The 23,157-nt window shown below is 39.8% G+C and overlaps 1 protein-coding gene across 4 annotated transcripts in view; it reads left to right on the forward strand.

The window, feature by feature from the left end:
* Positions 1 to 2,898, forward strand: part of CEP120 (centrosomal protein 120) — a 44,526-nt gene extending 41,628 nt beyond the window's left edge. For all 4 annotated transcript variants that reach the window (XM_075726042.1, XM_075726043.1, XM_075726044.1 and 1 more), the window contains one exon: positions 253 to 2,898. In XM_075726042.1, the coding sequence (XP_075582157.1) occupies positions 253 to 493 (241 nt within the window). In that variant the 3' untranslated portion in view covers positions 494 to 2,898. The remainder of the gene's footprint in view (positions 1 to 252) is intronic.
* The last annotated feature ends 20,259 nt before the right edge of the window (positions 2,899 to 23,157 follow it).

Genomic DNA, 23,157 nt, shown 5'->3' on the forward strand with positions numbered 1-23,157 from the left:
TCAAAATAGGGGCCTTGGTAGCAAGTACTATAGTTATGTATGCATATAGAAAAGGTAGTGTTAGAATTTAAGTATTAACATTTCTTTTACTTAAGGTTATTTTTCCCTAGAGAGGATAATTTGTTACCTCTTATAGATTTCTTTATTTTACTAACTAAAGTCTTTAAGTTATTTATCTACTGAATATTGAAACAATCAGAGTGGTTTTTAATATGGCTCATCCTCTGATTCTTTCCATTCTATCAACATCAGGCTAAAGCAACAAGAAGAAGAGAGAAAGCAGTTGCAAGATGTTAGAGATAATTCTGCTGGTAGAGTGGATAGTCTTCATTCTAGAAAATTAAATGAGAACATGGATGATTATCTCTCTCGTCTCATAGAAGAGAGGGATACCCTATTGAGAACAGGAGTATATAATCATGAAGACCATATTGTAAGTGAACTTGATCGTCAAATCAGAGAAGCTATTGCAAAAAGGAACATCAGTAAATAAAAGCATGCTGAAGACCATATTGTAAGTGAACTTGGTTGTCAAATCAGAGAAGCTATTGCAAATGGAGTATCACTAAAAAAAGCATACAAAAAGTTGTTAGAGCCAAAATTTGAATAGAGTGATTTTTCTAAACCTGTACTACCTATTCTGCAAAATACATAAGGTCATGCTCAATTTTGCACCCTATTGTTAGCTCTTTTTGAAGTCAGTGTAAATATTTGGAACATGTCAAGCAGAGTTGTAAGTTTTACAGGGGTGATGGCTGGTTTTTAATGTTTTTATACTTACATGTGTGTATATATATGTAAATATATTTATATTATGTACTTTCTTCTGAAATGTTTTCTACCTCTTTTTGCATCACCCTGGCTAGGTTTACTTGTAATATTTTTAATATTCATCGTAAGATTTTGGGTCCATTTTGTCATAATTTCTTTTGGTTTTTAAAAAGATGTCTTCAGCTGTACTAGGGAAAAGTGACATCAGCTGTTTTCCCTGGCAGAACTCTTAATTCTGAACCGAAGTGCATCACTGACCAAATGTCACTTTTTTTTTTTTTACTAAATCACAAGGTAATCAATTTTTGCTTCTCCAACTGTAGTTGAAATAACTCAGTTCTGTAGTAAATGAGAGACAAGGTTTTGGGGGGGAGCTCTCAAATGTTATGAAACTGAAACAATTATTAAGTAACTAGCCTGACTGTACAGAATGAACATCCCTTTGTTGCCCTAGCAGTTTTGTGCATAGGCCTGTAAGGGTGAACCCATGAGGGTAAAGACCTAGTTCAGAAATAGACACGCATTCTTACATCCATCCCTAATGAGGAAAGATACTTGAAGCACTAATTCAGTGAATGTATATGCTTTAAATTCTGAACACATACACAAAACAAGAGCTTTTCTAAGTAAAGATGTTTTCCTTAATCAAGAACTAACCACTTTGCAGTTACTTAACATACATTTCAAAGCATGTTATCTAACTACCACTTAAATTGTATTTAAGGTGTTTTTTGATTGTGGAAGTATGAATGGGGTGCAGTCTCAAGGTGTTAAATGCCAGAAGAGAAATTCACAAGAAATGTTAGTTTGCATAATCACAGTTGAAAAAGTTTGGTTTCCAGCCTTCATTCTCTTTCAGTAATTTTAAAATAATTTGTGTGTATCTAGCTAATAAAATTAACTTACAACACTGTCCTTTCAATAGGCATTTTTGTCTGTCCTGTAGACACGAATGTTTCTCTACTTGTCATTCAAGTACTGAAAATGTCTTGGAATTTGTTACTCTTAGAATGAACAAAGATACCAATGCAAAAATTAGGTTTTTTTCCGTTTACATAAAATCAGTGAACTTCCATGGACATGGCTGTATATATGTGGTCTTTCTGTTTTGTATGGTATTAATTTTTTTTTTTAAATACTGTATCTGGCTTTGCCTCTACGTGCATTGTTTTTTCTCTTCCCTACCATGGGCCTATCTCCTCTTAAATAAACTATTAGTTTAGGCTCCTTAAAGTTTTAAACAAGCTGTGTAAACATAGAGATCATACTGTGTGAGGAATTATTGCTTGTCAATACCAGACTTTGTAAGAAATGCTTTTGTAATACTTTGCACACTCTGCTGTATTTTTCAAATTAGTGTGCTTAGAGATCCCTTAATATAACCTTCATAAATCCAATACAAATCCATTAAAAGTAATTTTATAATTTTTTCTTTACATCATGGCTTAGTCATATCACTGATGCGTGATCATATGCAATTATTATAAATGAATCAGGGAGCTTCTGTCTTGACATGAAGACTTGCTCATGCAGTTTTTCTTCAAATGCTTGCTCACTTGCTAGAACTGTAGTTTCTTCTTCAAACGCTGGAGGGTGCCTTAGACTTAAAGATCACAAAGATTGACTAAATTTTCATAACCGGTGATTTTTTGAGCTGGTATTCTATGATTTTTCAGGTGTGTTACTTTATTAAATTAAAATCAAATTTTAAGTAAGTATTAAGGATTTTGTGTTTCCTTTTCGACTATGTATTTGAACAAAAATTTTTTTCTTTACTATTTCTGGTAATATGACAGTCTTTAGTGCTTGAATCCATAAAATTGTTAAGTTCACTTTCAAAGTTAAGTTCACTTTTTAATTCCTAATTGAGTCTCTTCCATGGCTTGTAAAGAAAACAGCAGTCATGTTGCTCTGGGGTTTAAAAAGAAACTAATCGGGTGAGTTTTCTTACTACTGAATCAAAGTATTGAGTAAAATAGAAGGTAGAGCACTTTTTTTAAAAAAAACATTTATAAGCCTGATAATTTAAGCTATTTGGGTCCATTTTGTCATTTGGAAGATCACTACTTACTAGGTGAGGAGCACAAATATTGTGATTACTGAAGAACTTACTTAGCATTTTTGTTATATAGTCATTACCGTTTGTGCTCATTGTATTAGAATGAGAAAATGAATGATACTTTAAGCTTAATGTTTCAATTTCATTTTTTTCCAGCACAGTTTGTCTATGTGCTTCAGTCTGAAGTACTCTAGAAAAAAAAAATCTATATTTGTAGTAGTTATCAATACCAGAGATGAGCTCAATATTACTCTTTTTTTTAAAAAAAAATATTTTTGTTGGGCTCCATTTGCCTTTTTATTGCCTCAAAACTGTTTTAAAGGTTATAGCTCTTCAGTGGAAAGACTGAATACCATTTTTTTAATCAAAAATCTCTTAAAATTTTTTCTTAATCTTTCCTTATGGCAAAAGAAATGTCATTTGAAACAGATGCATAAGATAACAAGCTTGCTTTAATTTACCTAGCATAAAAAGATTGCTGGAAATGAAACCCATGTTTACAGGTTCAGTCCTGGTTCCATACGCCTTAGAAAAGGGGGTGGAAAAAGGAGCAAAAGCTAGGCCCTCCTGGCATTCTGGCAAACTCCTGCTATTGTTTTTAGTGCATGCAGATTTCACTAGGGAAGTTGATGGAGTTATTTCAAAACAAGTACTCTTACCAATATGTTTCTGTGAACCCAAATGCCCATAAAAATTAGTAAATGGGGGTGGGGAGTGGTGATGGCGGCTGTTCTATGGCCAAATCAATTCCAGCTTTCATCTGCCCTATGATTCAGGCCCAGAACTTGCAGTTGGCTTTGGATAATGAAACTTTCGATTATATCCTGTATTTGTTGAATCCAGTCTTTTAAAGGAAAAGCATTAGCCTATCTGAAAATGAGGCCATTTAGAAACACTGTTCTCTTTTGGGATAATCTTCAGCCTGAGGATCCCCTCCTGTCTCTGTATGTGCTAATTATTCTTACAGGTGAGGACTTGCTATTACTGATCTTTACTACCAAAGAGTTGCCTCAAATTATTTAGTATAGGTTTAAAAGTAAGGCAGCAAATCTGGATGTAATATGTTTATACACCTTGATTGGAGCATTAGCTAAGATTTTGATACCTGTTCCAAAGAAATGGACCTTTTTTCCCCTGTTGTTAGGCTGTTTATCAGAAAAAAATCTTCTCTAAATTCTTATTTATTTAAGCAGTGGAATGCATTATGAAAACAATATGACAAATTGTTTTAAAAATAACACAGTACTGTTTGGCTTTGTATTGGGATTATTTAAATACATAGTTACATTATTGATCTTTCCAGTATATTGTTTTTGGGGGTGAAGCTATAAGCACTGTTTCTATAATATTTTAGCAGTTATTCAACACTTTAACATTAATACACTTTCAAAACTGCTATTGCAGAAAAGAAGCAATGTTATGTCTGGCAATGAGCTTTCAAGTATTCAATCTATAGTTCTTCTTCACTGCAGTTTAAATGCTTCTCCCTTCCATCCACTGAGATAAACCTTAATGCACAACTAAAGATGGAAGTCCTTTATCATATCTTCGAAGTGCTACTGAAGTATTTATGCCAGTTATTACATATTTACGCAATTATTTATTTTGCTACTACTGTGCCTAAATGATCATGACCTGTGTCAAGTCTTGGATAGGAAGCACTAGCCCCACTATTGTTCAAGACAGAACTGTAGAAAGGCGGTTGCATACTTAGATCTCATTTCATTTGTTTCTCCAGGGGGTTGTATTAGTAGTGTTTTCATTAGAAATGTTTTTACAGATGTCGGCTATCCAGATACGAAGTCTCTGTGGTGGAGAAGCAGTCAGGAGTTTGGCATTCAGAACAGAAAGAAAAAAAAGTGAACTTTGAGAGACTAATTTATAGAAAAATAATTTACTGACTTTCTGATGTATAAATGTACAGTAACCCCATGGCGGCTTTAATACAGAGTAATTGAATTCTTGCAAGTACAGTTATTTTCTATTCTTAACTGGAAGAAATGCTACAGCCTGTCGTTCCTCATCACTGAAGACTAAAATAGTCCCCATTAATAATGCTTCTGGAAAAGGACACCCGCTAGTTTGTAGTCCAGTACTCTTTTTTTTTTTTCCAAGTGAAATACTTGTAGTAGTTTGACAGCATTTTAAACAATTTATGTATTACTACAAAAAGTTTGGTTCTAACAATATACATAGAGAGTAGATGATTATGGAAGTGTAGTGTTACTGAATGTTTGACCAAAGGGTTTTGATGCAGTTACTGAGACATAACTGCCCTGACAAAGTAATACGGCATCAAAATTTAGAGCAGGTTTACTGGGGTAGATGGAAAAGAACAGTCCGCAGCCTAATACTGTTTCAACACTATTTGTACATTGCTCATAGCTTTATCTGTACTGTGAAACAAAACTGTAAAAATTGTTGTCAGAGGACTATGATTTACTGTGACTATCATAAGTTTTGTTTTACAAATACAAATGTAAATAAGGCAGCAAAATTAAATCATTGGGTTTTGAGCTGAGCAGGCAATCAAGCTAATAAATGTTTTGTAGAATTTAGGTTTAAGTGGTAATTGTAAGTCTTCAACATTTTTGTATTTGCTTAATAGCTTAGCATAAGTGAGGGGAGTTTTGGGGGTAGTTTCTCCCTTCCTCCCCTCCCCTCCCCCAGAGATATAGAAAATAATTTTATTGATCTTGTGTTAAGAGGTGTTGGTTGTACAAGACAGCAGATCATCAGTATCTTTGCCTCAGAAGGATCTTTTTGGCAACGAGATTAATATTGTAATACAATAGGTCATCCAGATGAGTGCTGAAAGGCACCATAAGCTGTTATTTGCCTTATAATCAGACACGCATGCGTGAAGGTTGAGTCGCGTTCATACCAGGCATGAAGCTGACAAGATGCTTCTCATCCAAATAAGTAAGACAACTTCATGGTTTCTTCTTATAGCCAGCACTTTAAGCCAATACTGCGGGTATGTTTTCATGAGTATCAGTGCATATTTGGTGTAAACCACAGAGCCTACCTGCTTCTCCAGGAACCATTCTGATGATGTAGAGAATATGTTGTTTGGACTACGTAGTATTTTTGATGCTTGTATAGCAATAATGTTTTTTACTGCAGTTTTCCTCAATGTGGATGCATATGATGTTTTAAATACTCTAGCTTATTGGTTTATCCTGACTTTTCTGACAATAATCCAATTATTGCACTGAAGAAATGGGGCTAATAACCCACCAAAAATGAAAAAAAATTAAGCAGAATGTCAAAAAGCAAGACCACACCCCTACCACAAGGAATTGTAGGTGTATCTCCGTGAGAGGGCACTGCTATTTGTGGAAAAACTTGCACACCTCAGAAACATGCTTATGTGCCTCTAGAGTGAGCTTTACCTGTGCCATCCTACTACGTCTTGCGGAACAGATGGATTTTTTTTTTTCACTCCATGACTATATCTCCGTATTGCCTGTAGACAGCAAATCATTAAAATGGTCTTGAAATTTTACCTGAAAATAAACATTTTTATGCTACTGATTCCTATTTCATTTACATATTTCATCATCAATACAGATGGCTTGTAATAGCCTAGGTAGGAATAGGTAGGCTTGGCAAGAGGACATCTTAGAAGGCATTATCTCTATAGCACCATGTAAGGGAAAAGCAATGCTTTGCCATCCTGACCAAAGGGTTGCATTGCAGTACTTGGTGCAACACAGCGAAATCTCTCCTGAATCACTCATGAAGGGGCTCCCACTGGTAGGCTGAGGGTTGGGCACAAAGTCTGTGGTTTCTCTGCCCATCTTGGTTATAGGGGTGTTGAGTGATCTTGAACAGGGCTCTGGGCCTCCACTTCCTATCAGCAAAATGAGAATAACGTGGGAAAAGCTTTTCTGTGTAAGTAGTTCACAAACTGCTTTAAATTCAGACTATCTGTGCTGGATATGATCGTCTTAATGACCTAAAAGGGTAGTTACTAGCTTCTACTGGGATGCTTCTTCAGCAAATGAGTACAAGCTATTTACTTTGCAGCTTTTTAGTAGACTAATCGGTATGTTCTTTCATTCTTCTGGCTAATTACCAGTTCATCCAAAAACGTTAAAAAAAAAAGCATTTCTAGGGAAAGTAAGGGAGTCCAAAGCTGCAGCCTTCCAAGATGGGCTAGGTTAGTCTTGTGTTAAGATATGAATTAAATAAAATCACTAGGTGAGGGCAGAAAAAAGGCAGAATATCTGGAGTTTTGGGCCTACCCTAAACAAGGCTGTACATGGTATGGGGCAGTACTGTTTACTTTTGTCTCTCATGTCTCTCATCATTGGTAAGATGAAGGTGATTCCTCATTATACTGATGCTTTGATGAACAGCTAGTTAATGCTTGGTTGTTAACAGCTGTTTGGAAAAGAAGAGGTGGAGCATTGTTTGCCATGTCCCATCTATTGAGCAAATAAGTAATTGCAAGGGTTTTAGTGAAAACTTTTATAGGAAAATCATTTCATGACTTATTAGTATTGAAATACTAATAAAAGCAAATCCCTATTATCCTAACAAATGTGACAGATACTGTTGGAAATGAGTCTTGAAGGTGGGGGGGTTATTTCTTAGCAAAATAACTCAAATACTGTGAAACCAATTGGCTGCTGCCAAGCAGGATGCCCATGCCCCCATACCAAAGGTGGCTGTGCCCACGAGGTGGTGACAAATTCTCCAGCCAGGTCTGGAGCTCTGCACAAAAACTCAGGGGCCTCCAGGCCACAGAGAGCAGCAGGAGGAGGAGGAAGCAGCGGCTTTGCTCCACTGCACTTGCCATTGCCAGGAAAGGATGCTATTGCCATGGCTTACAGAGCCTAAACTTCTCCCTGTAGAGCAACAAATTCCCAGTTTTTTGCCAGAGTGGACTCTCACCCACCCCCTTCTTTTTTGTTTTTTTCCTGTTAGCAAATGTATGCATGATAAAAAGAAGAGCAGGTTTCACCAGCAAACAAATAAATTGGGGCGGTTTATTTACAAAAAATATTTACATTTATTTATATATATATATAAAATATATATATTACATATATAATAATATATATTATTACAATAATACATTATATTACATAATCTTCCAGTTAAGAATAGAAAATAACTGTACTTGCAAGAATTCAATTACTCTGTATTAAAGCCGCCATGGGGTTACTGTACATTTATACATCAGAAAGTCAGTAAATTATTTTTCTATAATGGTGATTAAATATGCAGAGAAATTACATGTTACTTTATACACTTTATATTGAAAGCAATCTTGAGCAGATAATTCTTTTAAGAAAACCAGCATCTACAGGAAGTAAGTTTTTCTTTTTTTTAATGATAGTTTTTGTGCATGCTCAAGCAGTCTTTCACAAAGAGCTGAGGGTTTTCTTGAGTTTTCTTTTTTGCCCTTCCTTTCATGCTCGTTGAATAAGTCATTCACAACATCTGTACCATCACTTCTGGAAATATACCACCACTATAAAAGGAAAGTATCTTAGCTAAAATAAATGCTTGTGGAATTAAAAAAAAAAATAAAAATGACTGCCCATGTCTTTATTTTGCTTGCTGCTTATTTTACCACTCAAGTTTCAGATAAAAACGCATTTCATGCTTTATGGAATGCAATCTGTTACAGAGCGCGGACAACATACCAACTTGTGTACCACAAAATAACAAGCTTGTATGAGTACAGGCAGGGCTGCTGTTTATACTGCCAGATTCAAACTTTTAGTTAGATAATTTTTGGCAGTGAAAGCATCCAGTCTGTTACTTATACACCAGTTAATCCTGACTTAGAAAAAATGAAAGTCCATTTAGGGCCTCTAAAATCTTAGCTTAACTTTTATACTGTGGTAAGAGATGATGGAGGGTATGTCACATTAAAGACTGTAATTCTTAAAATCTTTCCTTTGTGTCAAGCATTAGGTCTTTAAATGCTAACACTGTGCTTTTATACAAAAGTTTAAGAATGAATACTGAGTTGAACTACACAGGAACTTGTAGTGGTCTTAGCTCAAAATCTGTTCTATTTAAGCTCACAAAAGAAGAAAAAAACCTGGCATTTAGTGTTGTCTGCTTTTTTAACAGAGGAACAATGGCTACGATGAAGAATAGCAGTATGAAGTAAACAGACTACCCCTATGCAGTTTGAACGTGTATATATATATATATGTGTGTATTTAAATACGCTGATGAAAGAAGGAGCACTGTTAACAGAATCCACCCAGGTTTTCTTAAGGCAGAGGGACTTGCTTTATCTTGCAGCACTTTCTTAATTTTGTTCTGTAGCACAGAGCAGTGTTTCAGTGGCTGGGCATCCAGATTATGTAATGTCATTAAGAAGAAACAAAATTGTCTTTGGGGACACGAGAGGCAACATGTAACCTGGTTCACAGTATCTTCCATTTCTGTTTCTCTTATTCTTAGGAAACAAAAAACCAACCAACCAAAATCCCACCGTCGTTTGGGGGGTTCCTTATGGAGATTTCTGAAATCTTGCATGTATTCATCTAAGTCTCATAAATACATATTTTTAAAATATCACAAGCTCGACTCCCTTTTCTAGCTCCATTTTTGTTATCACAGTATCTATTTTAATGGCTATTAAGCTACAATGTCCGTACCTTATCTTTGTCAGTTAATGTATCTAATTCCACCATCCCAGAGGGAATAAACCTGAAGCTAAAGCCTGCAATATATTAAAGAATCAAGAACGCTTATGCAGAACAAACAGAGGATTTAGCTTGGATAAACAGCAGAGAGCTCAGTGTCTTTTATGTCCAGAGCTCAGGACTGGAAGAAGAAAATGACTATAAATCATCCCTGTGAAACAACATAACATAAATGTTGTATGTTTATTTAAAACTTTATACAATCATTTATCTGGGCTATAGCTCAGTTTCAAAAAGTGCTCTGCTGTAATGAGGTACTGAGACTTGCAGTGATCAAGAGTAAAATGATATATAGTCTTCAACCAGAATTTGCTTATGGGAAGAATGGAAAGCACTTAAGCAGACACCAAGTATCTATAGCTAGTAGATCAAGCGGGAGGATAATGCAATAATAACAAAAACTTTGATAAATTTTTTCCTGTTTCTCTTCAAAATATCACATTTCTTGTAACATGACATTGTTTTGAGAGCTAAGCAGCCAGCAATTTATGCCTTAATTTTCACACTTGAATAAAGGCTGATTTGTTGTCAATGTCCAAGGTATGACATCTTGCTCCACCAGACAAATTAAAAAAACCAGGCTAAATCTTCATCTGGGCTTGCATTCCAGGGAGAAGTGCTCTTTAAAATATGCTGCTGGTTTTTCTCGCTTATAGCAAGCACTCCTGTGAATTCATAGCTAGTAATTGCTAATTTTTTTACCTACGGGAAATTGAAGAGTGACTGATGATATATTTACTGCCTAAGGAGACAGACAAAAAATATAATGCAGCTTTTACTGCAGAAGGAGGTTTTTCCCCCCAAGCACTTTGCACCCTGCAGTGTCCAGAGGGGAGCCTGAAGTATCCCAGAAGATGTCAGCATTTGGCCCCAGGGGTGCCCAAGCCCCCATCAGGTACTGGGACAGGGTTTAGCCATGACATCCCAGTTGCAAATGTGCCCAGCTTGGACTGAGTCAACTTTTCATTGTTTGTGGGCATGCTCTTGCACACAGCAATTCCCACCGCAGTATTTTTTACCTAGTGTTTCAGTGTCACTCGGGCAGATCTTCCTCTGCAGAAATGTGCACTGTGACACAGGAGATCCCACCCAACGCATGGTTAAGTGTCTTTGGCAGTGGCAGCTTCTGCTGTGGCTGCAGGTGCCATCCCTCTCCCCAATGCTGCATGCAAAGATTTTCAACACTGCCTGACAAATCTCCTGTCACTTTGACAGTGCATTTAGGTCCCAAGCTTTCTAATTTTTTATCACTTCCAGAGCTGACTGGGTGGCAACTTAAAGCCTAAGCTGTTCTGTGTTACCAAAAGCAGTACTATTTCAGTTCGCAGGACCACAGATTTGTTAGTGGTTCGAGAATTAACCATTAAAAAAATAGTAAATCCAGCCACACCATTTGCACCTTGATTTTTTTTTTATTTTGTGGCCCATGAAGACAAGGACCTGTAGAGATGGGGCTGAGTGAAGCACTGTATCTGCTGACAAGAACATCAGAGGTGAAACCTTCTTCTCTTTCTGTTTCCCCTCCACAGTTGTCAGTACTCTGTAAAACAGTGCTGTAAAGAGCACAGGGTCATAAATACTTCTATGCCTATGCATCTACGGATGTTTTCAAGCAAATATATTTATTATGTCAATAACAATAAAAAAAAGATTACTTATTCAATAATTCATAATGGTTTCAAAGCTGCTGAAGGCTAGTACAGCTCACTTTACTTTAGATAACTTATAAATGTAGATAATTTCCATGACAGACTGAAATTACTTTCTGGTGAATATTTATGTGAGCTTTAATTTTCTTTTTAACCCGGTATGTTCTAGAAAAGAAGATGACCGTGCTCCTGTCTTCCTCATGCTGCTCTCCTGGATGCAAGTAACAAAATCTCTGAGAAATGTTTCAGGGAAGCAAGGTCTTAGGTGCTGGGAGACAGGATGATATGCCAGGTGCTGGGGGTGCAGGGAAGCACCCATCCCTGCTCCCTGGGCACTGCCGCCATCGGACCCCTGCAACCTTCTTCTGCGTAGGGCTACGCCCAATCCTGCTCTGCCCTTTGCCTGCACATGGCACATACTGAAACAGAAATGATGTCAATATTCTTGAAAATAGTTCATGTTGCCTCTGGAGTTTCCCCCTCAGAGTAAGGAAAAGCTGAAATACCATCCAGAGAGCCAAAGTCAGGCAGCAAGAGCCTGGAGGAAAGGGCAGGAGGCAGCAGGAGGAGGAGGGAGCCCCACATCTAAAAACTGGGCCCACGTCCCTAAGGCAGGCTGGTTTCCTTCTCTTTTTCCCTAAGTAAAATATCGAATTCAAAATATTATATTAAGCACGTATCTACATCCAAACAACCCTAACATTTTAAGTCAGCGCCGTCGTGATGGTGCTTGAACACTGAAGAAACCACTTATTGTACCCACAGAAAAACGTACAGGGAGGATGTTTAGGATAGCTTTTCTAGCTTGTTGTAGTTTAAAGTTAATTTTTACAAGCCAATAGGTTTTGAGTTTATTAACAATGTGTTTATATTGAACAGGAAGCATATATTATATAATTCTTAAATATGAAATTGCTTTATTAGTTTAATTTTGCACATGCAAAAAATATGCAGCCACGGGAATCCATAAATACAGGCCTGGTTAAAAATAAACCTTGCTCTAACACCAATAAAAGCTAGCAACAAATATTTGAAAACTTGAGCTCTGTCCAAATATGCAAGAAAGCCACGTGGACCCTGGTTGGAGCCAGTTTCTAGGCAGAGATGGGTGACAGCAGAACATGCCGGAAGCCACGCACCCCTGGCCGGAGCCGGGGTTGTCCCCAAGCGGCACGGGTGCACAGAGGCTGCCGTGGGCATCCTCCCTTCCCGCATCCGCACGGCCGCGGCGAGGGCTTTCCTCCCCAGCCTGCCACACTGCTCGCCCCGACACCTTGGCTCCCCACGCCAGCGCAGACAGAGAGCACCCTCTCTCTTTAATCGCTTAAGAAGTTACTTATGATACGCAACTAAATATTTAGTTGTGCAGAGGACAGCTTGTCACAGACAGCTTTGTTGGTAATGTATACAAATGCTGGTATGGCGCTGGCTTCCTCCCTGCGTACACAGAGATACACACACACTGACCACAGCCTAAATAAGCTGATTTATTTGTTTCAGTTATTTGATAAGTGCATCATACCTCAAACCCTAGGAAACCACTTTAGGAGGATTATAAGTTTTATGATGTGAAAAGATTAGCCTGAGTGTGCTGAGCAAAGTTTATATTCGGAGACTGTGCAGGAGGTGAGGCATTCAGAGAAGCTGGGGAAAGAGGGCTTGATAGATAGAAAAAGGATTTTCTTTGTTGCTGCACCTCTTGTTGGATTTTTTTTCTCTTTTACTCTGTTACAAGAGTGGCCCCAGTGAGCCCCCAAGTTGTTAACCTTGTGACTTTCCCCTGCCTTCCACTCGGCAACGGGAATTCCAGAATCTGCACTTTTTTAAAATAAGGAGCAATCAATTCACTGGCAAATGAAGGGAAGGGAGGGGAGAGGCTTGGGGTTACCTGCAAGGGGGAGCTGTGAGGCTCCTCCCAAAGGGGGGTTCCAGGGAGGCCAGCTCAGCTCAGCTTCCCCCAGGACTTCACGAGTACATCACCCCAAAGCACATCACCCCAGGGAGGCTCATGCAAACAGGGCATCTGGGGAGGCACTGGGTGTTCACCCAGGCTTTAGGGGGGATGCCCCGTCACCCTGCCCCAGGCTGGGGACCAGCATCTACCAGCCCTGGTGTAACGGAGGGTCCGGAGGGGTCAGCGGAGAATGGCAGAGCTGGGACCATGGCTTTGCTCATGGCCTTGAACTGACACCGCTGTCCTCGTAGCATGTAGCTTTGCTGGGCTTGACACTTGTGTCTTGATGTGGGAGAGAGGAGAAAATAATTCAGCCTTCTTACCCTTATTATTTAATGTTTGACACGTGCTCAGGGAATAATTGTAAGTAGGAGGAAGGTTAACTGAGCAAAATACCTGATGTATGTTTCCAACCGTCCTTTTTAAAGGAATGGACTTAACACAATGAATATTTGATACTGTACTCTAATAATATTATTGTATTATTAACAGGGCAATGTGGAGGTAACACAGAAAAGAAAATAGCAATGGCAAGTGGAGGCAGCGCACACAGAACTGCAGAGGTCTGCTGATCTTGGAGGGCTTTGCTCAGGTGCTGGGGCAGCACCCAGGGAGGGTGCCTGGGGGTTTTGCTTTCCCACAAAGTGCTCTGGGTCCTGCCCGACCCTGTCCCCTCTGCCACAGCCACAGCAGAGCAGGGTCCCCAGCCCTGGGGCCCCCATCACCCCCTCCCCTGCCTCCCCCCGCCAGGCGTTCAGACGCTGCAGCCCTGCGGAGCTCCATTAAATAATGCACTCGCACCCGGCGCCGTGGGGCCTGTGGTACTCTGCTGTTACTAGAAAGGCATTTATATTATATTCTGTCTCCTGTGTCTTTCATAAGGGAGTTTTTATGTGTCACCAGAAAATACTGGGTAACACACTTTATTAGCCTCATGATACTGTGGCCCATCAATACTTGTCGAGGCCTGATGAGATCATGCTATGATTGTTAATCAGAGAGAAGGAAGGAGGCGGAGGAGTGGGAAATACCTTTAGGAAAGAATCAGAGAGAACAGTACTGCAGGTACACATGCAACGTGTTTTTCAGTATAAAACAGCAGGCAGCCGATCAGCCCATCACTGAAGTTTAAACCTAACTTTTGTGTAATATCAGACATGCCTTTCTTCAAGGAGAGAAGAAGTACTGCATTAGCAGAACACGCTTGTGATCAGCAACTGGATCTTTCAACAACTATCAACCTCCTTAAGACCCATTATTTAGGAAAGCACTTAAGTGCACAGCTGGCTTTAAACATTCGGAGTGTTGCTGGGACAGCCTCATTTATTCTTCGTTAGGCTAAAAAGTTTAGGCTTTAAGAGATTGCCCAGCATAGCTCAGCATTGATTACTCATGTGGAAGGGTGCTCTTGCATTGGGTTTTTCCTCTTTAGCTGTTTGCTGGGGAGGGAAGTGATTAGTTTTGACTTCTTTGCACGTTTTTCTTAAAAACTTGGAGCAGGGGCTGACCCTGCTGCCAAAGCAATGCTGAGTGTTTCACAGGTGATGTGAGGGATGTGGAAAGATCGGTGCCACCACAGGGCGATCACTGGGATGCATTTAGCAGGGTGGCTCCAGTGATGTTTGGTTTTCAAAGCCCACTACTGTTGCTTTGTGCTGATAGTGCACAGTATTTTTGCATCCTGAGCATGGTCAGAGGAGGGTAAGCTTTTTATGACAGAGAAGTGGAGGTCGGGTGGTTAAATGTCTATTTCTTGGACTGCAGCACAAGTCTATAGCTCAAGTGCCAATGTCTTATCCCCCGGTGCTTGTTTGAGTTCCTAGGAGGCCCCTTTAGATCGTGGCGAGTGGGAAAAGCCCAATACTTTGGTGACACCCTGGGTGAAAACTGTATCATTTACAGAACCTGTTTTGCACACCAAGCTGAGCACGAAACAAAACATTCAGTGGTTTACATCCCTCAAGGTAATGCAGGCCAGGCTGATGACAGCTGCCAGGTTGTTTGCTCAGTGCTACCAGCCTAGGTAGCACTTTGTCTGGTTTAAGAAGTACAAATATCTGCACCTGTTTTAAGTACAAATATCTGCACTTTAGGCACTTCTTGCTGGTTTCGTGCCATGGAGAGAATTTCAGGAAAAAAAGGAGGAAAGAATGGGATAAGACCCTGGTAATTCATACTGTGAGGGTGCTTGCAGCACATCTCCCTGTACATGTCCAAGATACAAACAGGACTTCATTTTGCATGGCTGGGACCAGCAGTTGCCTTTCATCAGTGCAATGTTAGGTCTTTCAATAGGAAAAAGCCTAGAAATCCAATTGCATTGTTGTCAGAACAGCAAGGTCCTCCTCTATTAATTTGGGTCCTAGGGACATCACATTGGGAAACAAATGGGTGCTAAGCAGGCCTAGCAGTACAAATGCAGAGGAGAGAAAATCCATACACAATAATACCTCCTGAAATGATAGCTCTCGCAGCCAAAAGGACCCAACTAAATGATTTCAGGGAGTCCCCGGAGTTATTTTAAGAAATTCTCATAGAAACCCCTTGATCTGAGCTATGTCAGCACTTCTGAGAGATCCCTAGGGATTTGGCAGAAGGTAACTCATCCACAATTAATAAGATCTCTATCTTCACGGCACAGTGAATGTGCTCTTATGAATGTTAGATACAGCACCAAACTCGGGGCTTTCATTAGAGGGGAGGAGTAGGTTTTGACAAGTATAGTTCCCCATGTTTAAACTAAATGTATGAGCTCAGTGATTATAAAAAGAAGCAGGAAATCTCAAAGAGATTCCAAGTAAAAAAAAAAAAAAAGGACCAAAAAGCAGCAATCACGAATCAGCAGATGCTGTTACAAGCCAAACGTAATTAGTTTCACTAAAAAGCACTTGCCTGTATTCCTGAGTGAGGGAATAGAAATAAGTGCATCTCAGTGAGATGCAAATATGTTTCCCCATGACCTCTAGGAGCTGCTTATCCTGCTGGGTATCTGTATTTCTGTTCTGCTCTGAAATGAACTGGAACTATACATTTAACAATAGCAACCTACTTCCAGGGCTTTCCTGAAACAGAGGTATTGCCAAAACCACTCCTGTGCAAGTTCTGACGTAAGTGATGACTGCACTGGGTACAGGGACAAGAAAGCTGTTTAAAAGCATAAATTTACAGCCCATTGATTAGCACAATTCCTGAAGGCCCCATGAAATTCTTTTAAATGGATATCAGATACAAGAACAAAGACGAGAAATCAAATACAAATCTGCTTTGCTCAGGACAAAACCCTGTGTTCATAGTTTACTCCTATTCCTTGTAGAACTATTCCACTTAACAGTGCATCTGATAAACAGGAAAAAAAAGCACTAAATATGCCAGTTTTGGTGGAATATTTGAGTCCAGAAGGGACCATTAGATCACGCAACCTCTTTTTTCTGTATCGGACGGCTTTACATTTCATCCAGCTATGCCTGGATGGGGACCAGTAGCGTCTTTGGCTGGAGAACACTTGCCTTGGCTAAAGCACATCTTCCAGAAAAACTCTCTAGCTTAATTTTAGGACGTTGGTTTGGGCACTAAGCATCCTGCCTGCCCACATGCAGATCTTCCGTATCTCTGCCAGCATGATGAGAGGAGAGCTCTTCAGCTCTTCTGACGTGGCCAGATCCTGAAGCAGCCAGCAAGAGGCAGAAATCTTTTCTAAACCCATTTGCAAACAATTTTCACTAAACACTTCCGTAAACCTTCTGAGCTCTGTAATTCAACACTGGCTTTGAGCTCCAGCCTTTTACTGGCGATGTATCTTGGCTTGATCTCATGCTTCCAATACTGGAAGCCAAGTTTTGAAAATTAAACTGTTGGGTTGACTATGGGTTAGATACACTCTTGATCCAAGTACAGCAGTTCTTGAAATTGTTTGTACTGATTTACAGTGAAAACAGTCTTCCAATGGCTGTTTGCAGTTTTTCCTCTTTTTCTATCAGAAAAAAGAAATAAAATCAGTTCCTTTAAACTGCTTTGCTTTCTATTGTATTCTGGAGTCCTTATGGACATACATGGCTCTGACTATTGTAAGACTGACATTTCCAGAGCTTTTGGGTAATTCTCCACCCTGCCCCCCCCCCCCCCCCCCCCCCCCGTCAGTCTCATGGCAAATAGGTATTTCATATGAACAGAGCAAAATGGAAAAAATTGAGAGTGTACAGTGGTCATAAAGAAGATTACATGCAACAAAACTGGTAGATACATACTTAGAGATTCACCTAAGAAAGAGTAAGGAGCAAAAGAGTTCCTCCATATTTGTAGGAAGCTATCCCTCCTAATCAGGGCAGTGAAGAGGCATGACACATTTTTTTTATTTAAAACTTGTGATTTATTTGTCATGAGCAAGAGAACTTGGTGAGATGGGGGTTTAGTTTAGTTTAGTTTTGGTTTTAATACACAGGAATCTTCACACAATTTTGTTTTATCATCTCTGGACCTCATGTGATACCTCCTCAGGTGTCTGCGTGTGTTCTGGTATTGCCATACAGTGACATTTACTTTTTTTTTTTGTCCTCCCCTCAGCCAAGACGCCACCAGTTTGCTCCCAGCTCTCAAGGCTGCTGAGTGTACTGGCACCAAATTCAGCAAATGGGACTTCCTGTGACCTTAAAATAAAACGCAGACAACAGGCAAATGATGAAAGATTTGCCACCTATGTCATGGGGTAATTTAAGTCAAATAAAAGATATATGTATGTATAAAATATGCATATCAATTTATGGGTTTTTTTACTGGCTTGTGTTACTCCCTTCATTTTTGCCTGTCTAATAATACAACAGCGTGTTAGTTTAAAGCTAAGTTAGGAAGCTATGTATCATCAGGGACTCATAACTTTTTATACTTCTGGGAACTTGCTGGGGCGCTCAAAGTGTTCCCACAATAAGGTGGACAAAGTGTTTGCTGGTGAGACATCACATGGCAACTTTAAGATGCCTATCACTCATCATACTGATTTTCTATTTTTTCCTAACAATTCATTATATCTCTTGGGAAAGTCCCTGTACCTTGGAAAAATGTTGTGGGGGTAGAATGAGATTATTTGGTCTGGTAAATAGAAACATGATGTTTTGACCACTTTCCCCACCTGAAAGACCAAAGAACCTCAGCACACCTCTCCACAGTCAATCATCCTCATCAATCAGACAGGTGTTGCTCTGGTTTGCACTCATTTAAACCAGGATGTGTTTGCATTTCTCATTAATTTGTCAGCTTCCATTTGGGAAGCATTCTTGTACAATCAATGGAAGTCAGTAGGCAAACCTAAATATTTGCAGAGGCTATATCTAATGAGATCATTCAGGCAGCTGTTGACAGTAGGTGTCACAGGGACAGGAATCCATCCTTGGAAAAGATGGATGCAAGTACATGCACAAATGTACACACCCTTCTCACGTACTCACACACCCCTTCCCTCTTCTGCTCCACAGAAACCTTGTACCTACATGGGCACAACACATGTGCAATGCAAGAATTACACTAAAGCTAAAGTTTAACTTCCACATATGAATAAAACTAATGGTACTATTTAAATACAATAAAAACATGCGGAGTTGCATTGCCAAGTTGTGCAAGGTCACATTGCAATGTGTTGGCTGTAAAGATTTCTAAGGAGCCTGTTTTCTTGAGTAATAGCAGTTGGAGAAATGCACTTATCTAAAGAATGAGACTGTTATAGGTTTCTGTAAATCAAACCTTAGCCAAAGAGCAGTTCCTTAATATCCATTTTCCGCTTCACCACTTTGACTACGGCACACACACTGGGCTAAATCCTGCTCAGCTCACATGAGTAGTCCACTCAAATCAATGCTGGCATCACTGGTGCTGTGTAAATGTAGAAGAGAGGTTGACTCCATGAGAGTAGGAACGGGAGGGTTTGCTGCTTTCTGCACACAAATATTGGTAGTGGTGTGCCTGGGTGCATGAGTCCCATGCGAGGAGAGAACCAGTTTTTGGGATGGGCCCTACCAATCTCAAATTTCTCTGCTGGATGGGCTTGAGCTGTGCAGGGTTATTGTCAAACTGTGCTGATGGGAGGCAATGTAAAGCTGATGGATTGAAGTGTAGAAAGCAGTGGATCCACAGCTACCGCCTTTTGGGGTTTTATTAGGTCTCCTACATCCTCAGGCAATGCACAGCACTAATGGGTGCCCTTGTGGCTCACAGCTGCCCAGGGATGATCACTGAAAGCCCTTCAGGGTGCTTTTGAGAAGGGTGGAAGTTTTTTTCCCTTGAACTTTTCACTCATGGTTGTCAGGACCAGGGAAACAAGGCTCCCATCCAGCACAGCTTCTTGCCACAGGTGCGCATAAAACCAGCTCAGCTTCCTCCAGTTTGGGGAATACTGGGGCACGTTAAACACAGGCACTTTGGGAAACCCCCTCGTGAACGGAGCTACCACAAGGAGAGGTACGCAGCAGCTGGGAGGTGGTGCAGCAGGGTCTGACCGAAGCCCCCGCAGCTGGGAGGTTGCAGAGGGAGCAGGAGCCAGCTCCCAGCACCACACTGCTCCCCAGCACGGCACCGAACAGCCGCGCCGTCGCACGTGGGGCTGCATTTAGTGACTGCCCAGCTGGCCCGCCTATAGGCTAGCCAACAACATGGGCATCTGTAAAGTGCTTTTTACAGATTCTATTAAATACTATTATTCACAGGAAGCTTTAGAAAAATCTAATGCTACATTCACTTCTAAGATATAATAGATGTAAAGTCTTTTTTTTAAATCATTTTAATGCGATCATTTGTTGGGCCTTAGGGTAAAATTACATTTCACAGCTCCCTTGTTCCCATGCTATGGTAAAAAAGAGATTGATGTCTGAAATTTCAACTGTATTTGTCTTACAAATTTGTCCAACTCCCAGGAGAATAATTGTCTCATATCATTTGAAGGCTGGTAATTCCTTTGGAATGACCTCTGTGTTATAATTACAGCAAGAGTACTAGCATGTAGCTAGGCAAAGTGAAAGTTAATGTTCTTGGTTTCTAGCTTTGTTATTTTTATTAAACTGTTCCCCTTTAAAAGAAATACCTGGAGATATGGACTCTTACTCAAGAGGGCTTTTTGCAGATAACACAAAATGTCTTTTTTCCTGCACAACACTTACGTGCATTAACAATTATCTGAAGGTTGCAATGTATTCTTAAAGTTATTGTGCATTTCTGGAATATATTAGCAGAATTGGAGACTTTAACATGCCATTTGCCTCAGAATTATTTATTTTATCCCACTTCAAATGCTTAGAAATTTTCTGAATATATATTGAGCCATGGCTTATGTCGTTTTTTTCTATCATGATATGGGATTGAACTGAGAATAACCTAAGTCTACCTTCTCCTTAGGAAAGAAAATCCTGCAGAGTTGGGAAGAAATCTAGAGAAAATAGTGAGCAGATCAAAAGGCATAGAAAATTAGATGTGCACTTGCAGAAGTAACGAAAAAAGTAATGCAATTTGGCGTACCACTTTGTCCTATTTGTGCTGGTCTCTGTGGACCATGGGAAAGTGCTTCCCAACCCTCAGTCTGAGCAGTGCCAGGGCTGAGTGAGGGGGTGCAGAGAGAAAGCCCTCCCTGCAGCCGCGGGGGCACTCTCACTGCCATGCAGGCACCGGGATGTAGAATTACTGTTACCATTATAACGATTTACATGCTCAGATCCTGTCTGCCTCAGCAAAGTGATAAATACCTCAAAATATTATACATTATAGGCTCTATTCTATTCTTGATTTACAAGGTCAATTACCTATACTAACCTCTGTTAATGGTGGTGGGAATTTATTTTATAAATCTTCAGAGCACCCAGAAAGGACATGGGAGTTAACCTGGTATGATTCTTCTCTCTAGAGGCAAGATCGGCATCTTACTTCCTTCAACTGTAGTTCTTACGCACATTTTTTGGGTGATATTTGAAGGTAAAAATGTAGTTTGGTGAATCGGATGGGGATGCATGCTTCATTTAAAAAGTAAGCACAGACTCTGCTTAATACATTTACTGCATTATTGTTCTAAAATGGGAACATTTATCAATTGCTATAATAATATCTGAGATATTATTGGTATTTTTTTAGCCTCTGCCCACTGTGAAACTGTGATATCTTGTAGTAGACATTTGTTATTTATTAGTGGGTAGGTTTCCATATGCATTATGGCCTTAGACCAGTCCAGTTACAACACTGTCAGTGCTCTGAACATTGGAGATCTCAACCATTAGACTTGCCCATCTTCAGTATTAAATGATACATATCTGTAGCTGTTTAATAATGACTAAAAAAAAAGTAATACTCCATCTATTTTTCCTTTGTACTTTTTTGAACAATGTCCTTGAACAATGTTTTCCTTTGTCCAATGAGCAAAAATTCAGAATTGAGATTTATGAAACTGGGTGATGAATCTTTAGGGATAGCCCACATGATCCTATGCCTGTAGGCAGCAAGAAGGTTTTGATCCAGGTTTTGGCAGCTGAGTTCATCTTTATTTTTTTCTGTGTATTTTCTGATGATCCTAGATGGTTATGCCTAGTTTCCAAGCTAGAAATTGCAATATATAATTTTACATTTTTTGGCTGATTTAAAACATACATGGTTTTTGTTAACTTAGGGCAGGAGGGGCTCAAATTTGTGTCATAAATGGCCTAGAACATTCACAAATGTATAGGCACAAAGTCACTAAAAATAAAGCTTCCCAAAGTCCTTTTAGTTAAATGACTTGATATATTTGTAGAGCAGTCTTGCATGGAGGCAGTCTGGTGACAGAATTAGAGGAAAATGAGAAACTTTGTTGAAGCGTAATGAGAATTAATGTTTCAGCCATTGCACTTGATGGATATGTTGGAAAAATAGTTAAAGTGCTTGCTGTGTTAATGTCAGCTGACATAACAATTGTTTCCAGAGAGCCAGACTTCTGAATCCTCGTATAAAGCACTCAGGAACTTGAACAACACAAAAGAATGTAAGGTTTGGAGGGAATGGGGGCAGGGGAAGGAAAGAAAAACATTATATAAGTTTAGCTACTTCCAGCTCATTTTTCCCCATTGAAATAATGAACATAAGGGTGTCTCAGCAGCAGCCCAAGTCAAGTTTGGGGAGAGCTTCAAGACCGCTCTCTTGAGCATAGGAACCATCCCGTACACTTACCAAGCCATGCTGAAAGAGTCTTTAATCCATGCCTATGGTCCTACATCGAAATGAAAACTGGCTTATAGGGTGCAAGGTAATAAAGACCTTGGGGAAAAAAATTAATCCCTTGACTAGCTGAAGACTGCTCCCTTCACTGAGCTTGGAGGAGCGGAAAGCAGTGCGAAGAGGCTGGTGCTGTGTGTGCAGAGCAGGGAGGCACAAAGGCAGCCCTGACCTTTTTCTGCAGCACGAGCCCACTGTTTTCCAGCTCAGTGGAGACAGACAAGGCAAGTGGTATCCCTCAGTGGTTACAGCCTTGGAGCCAAACACCCCATTATCCTGAAGTTTTCAGTCCTCATCTGTGCTGGAGTGCACTTCAGGACCCTGGCACCAGCCATGCCCTAGGGGCTCCCAAGGGCTCCCAGAAATCTCACACCCTTTGTAAACTCTTTTCTATAAGGAAATGTGTCTTTTTTTTCTAAGTGCATCATGTAGTTCAAGATGCTACAGAACAACTTTGTTTGGTCTGGATTGACTGGTGTTTGAGCTGGCAAAGGCCCACAGAGGTCCTCTGCCATAGTTATCACGTTGCATGCACTCATTAACCTCCCTGTATAAAATAATGGGGAGAATATGCATAACATTACCAGTTTTTCACAAGTGCACAGTCCAGAAGAGCTCAGAAATCACCAGAAAAAAAGTTTACAGCAGTGGGGTAAATTGGAAGACACATCTAACTATTACTGTGCCAACACCAAAAAGCAGTAACTTTTCTTTGTGAGGAAGCATGCATTTATTCTCACACCACGCATGCACAAAAACATCCTAATGGTTTCCCATAGACTGGAGACTTATAGTGGAAAATACAGGAAAATATATCATCTCAATCTTCTCTTC

Source organism: Pelecanus crispus, chromosome Z (assembly GCF_030463565.1).
Source record: "Pelecanus crispus isolate bPelCri1 chromosome Z, bPelCri1.pri, whole genome shotgun sequence".
NCBI classification, from domain to species: Eukaryota; Metazoa; Chordata; class Aves; order Pelecaniformes; family Pelecanidae; genus Pelecanus; species Pelecanus crispus.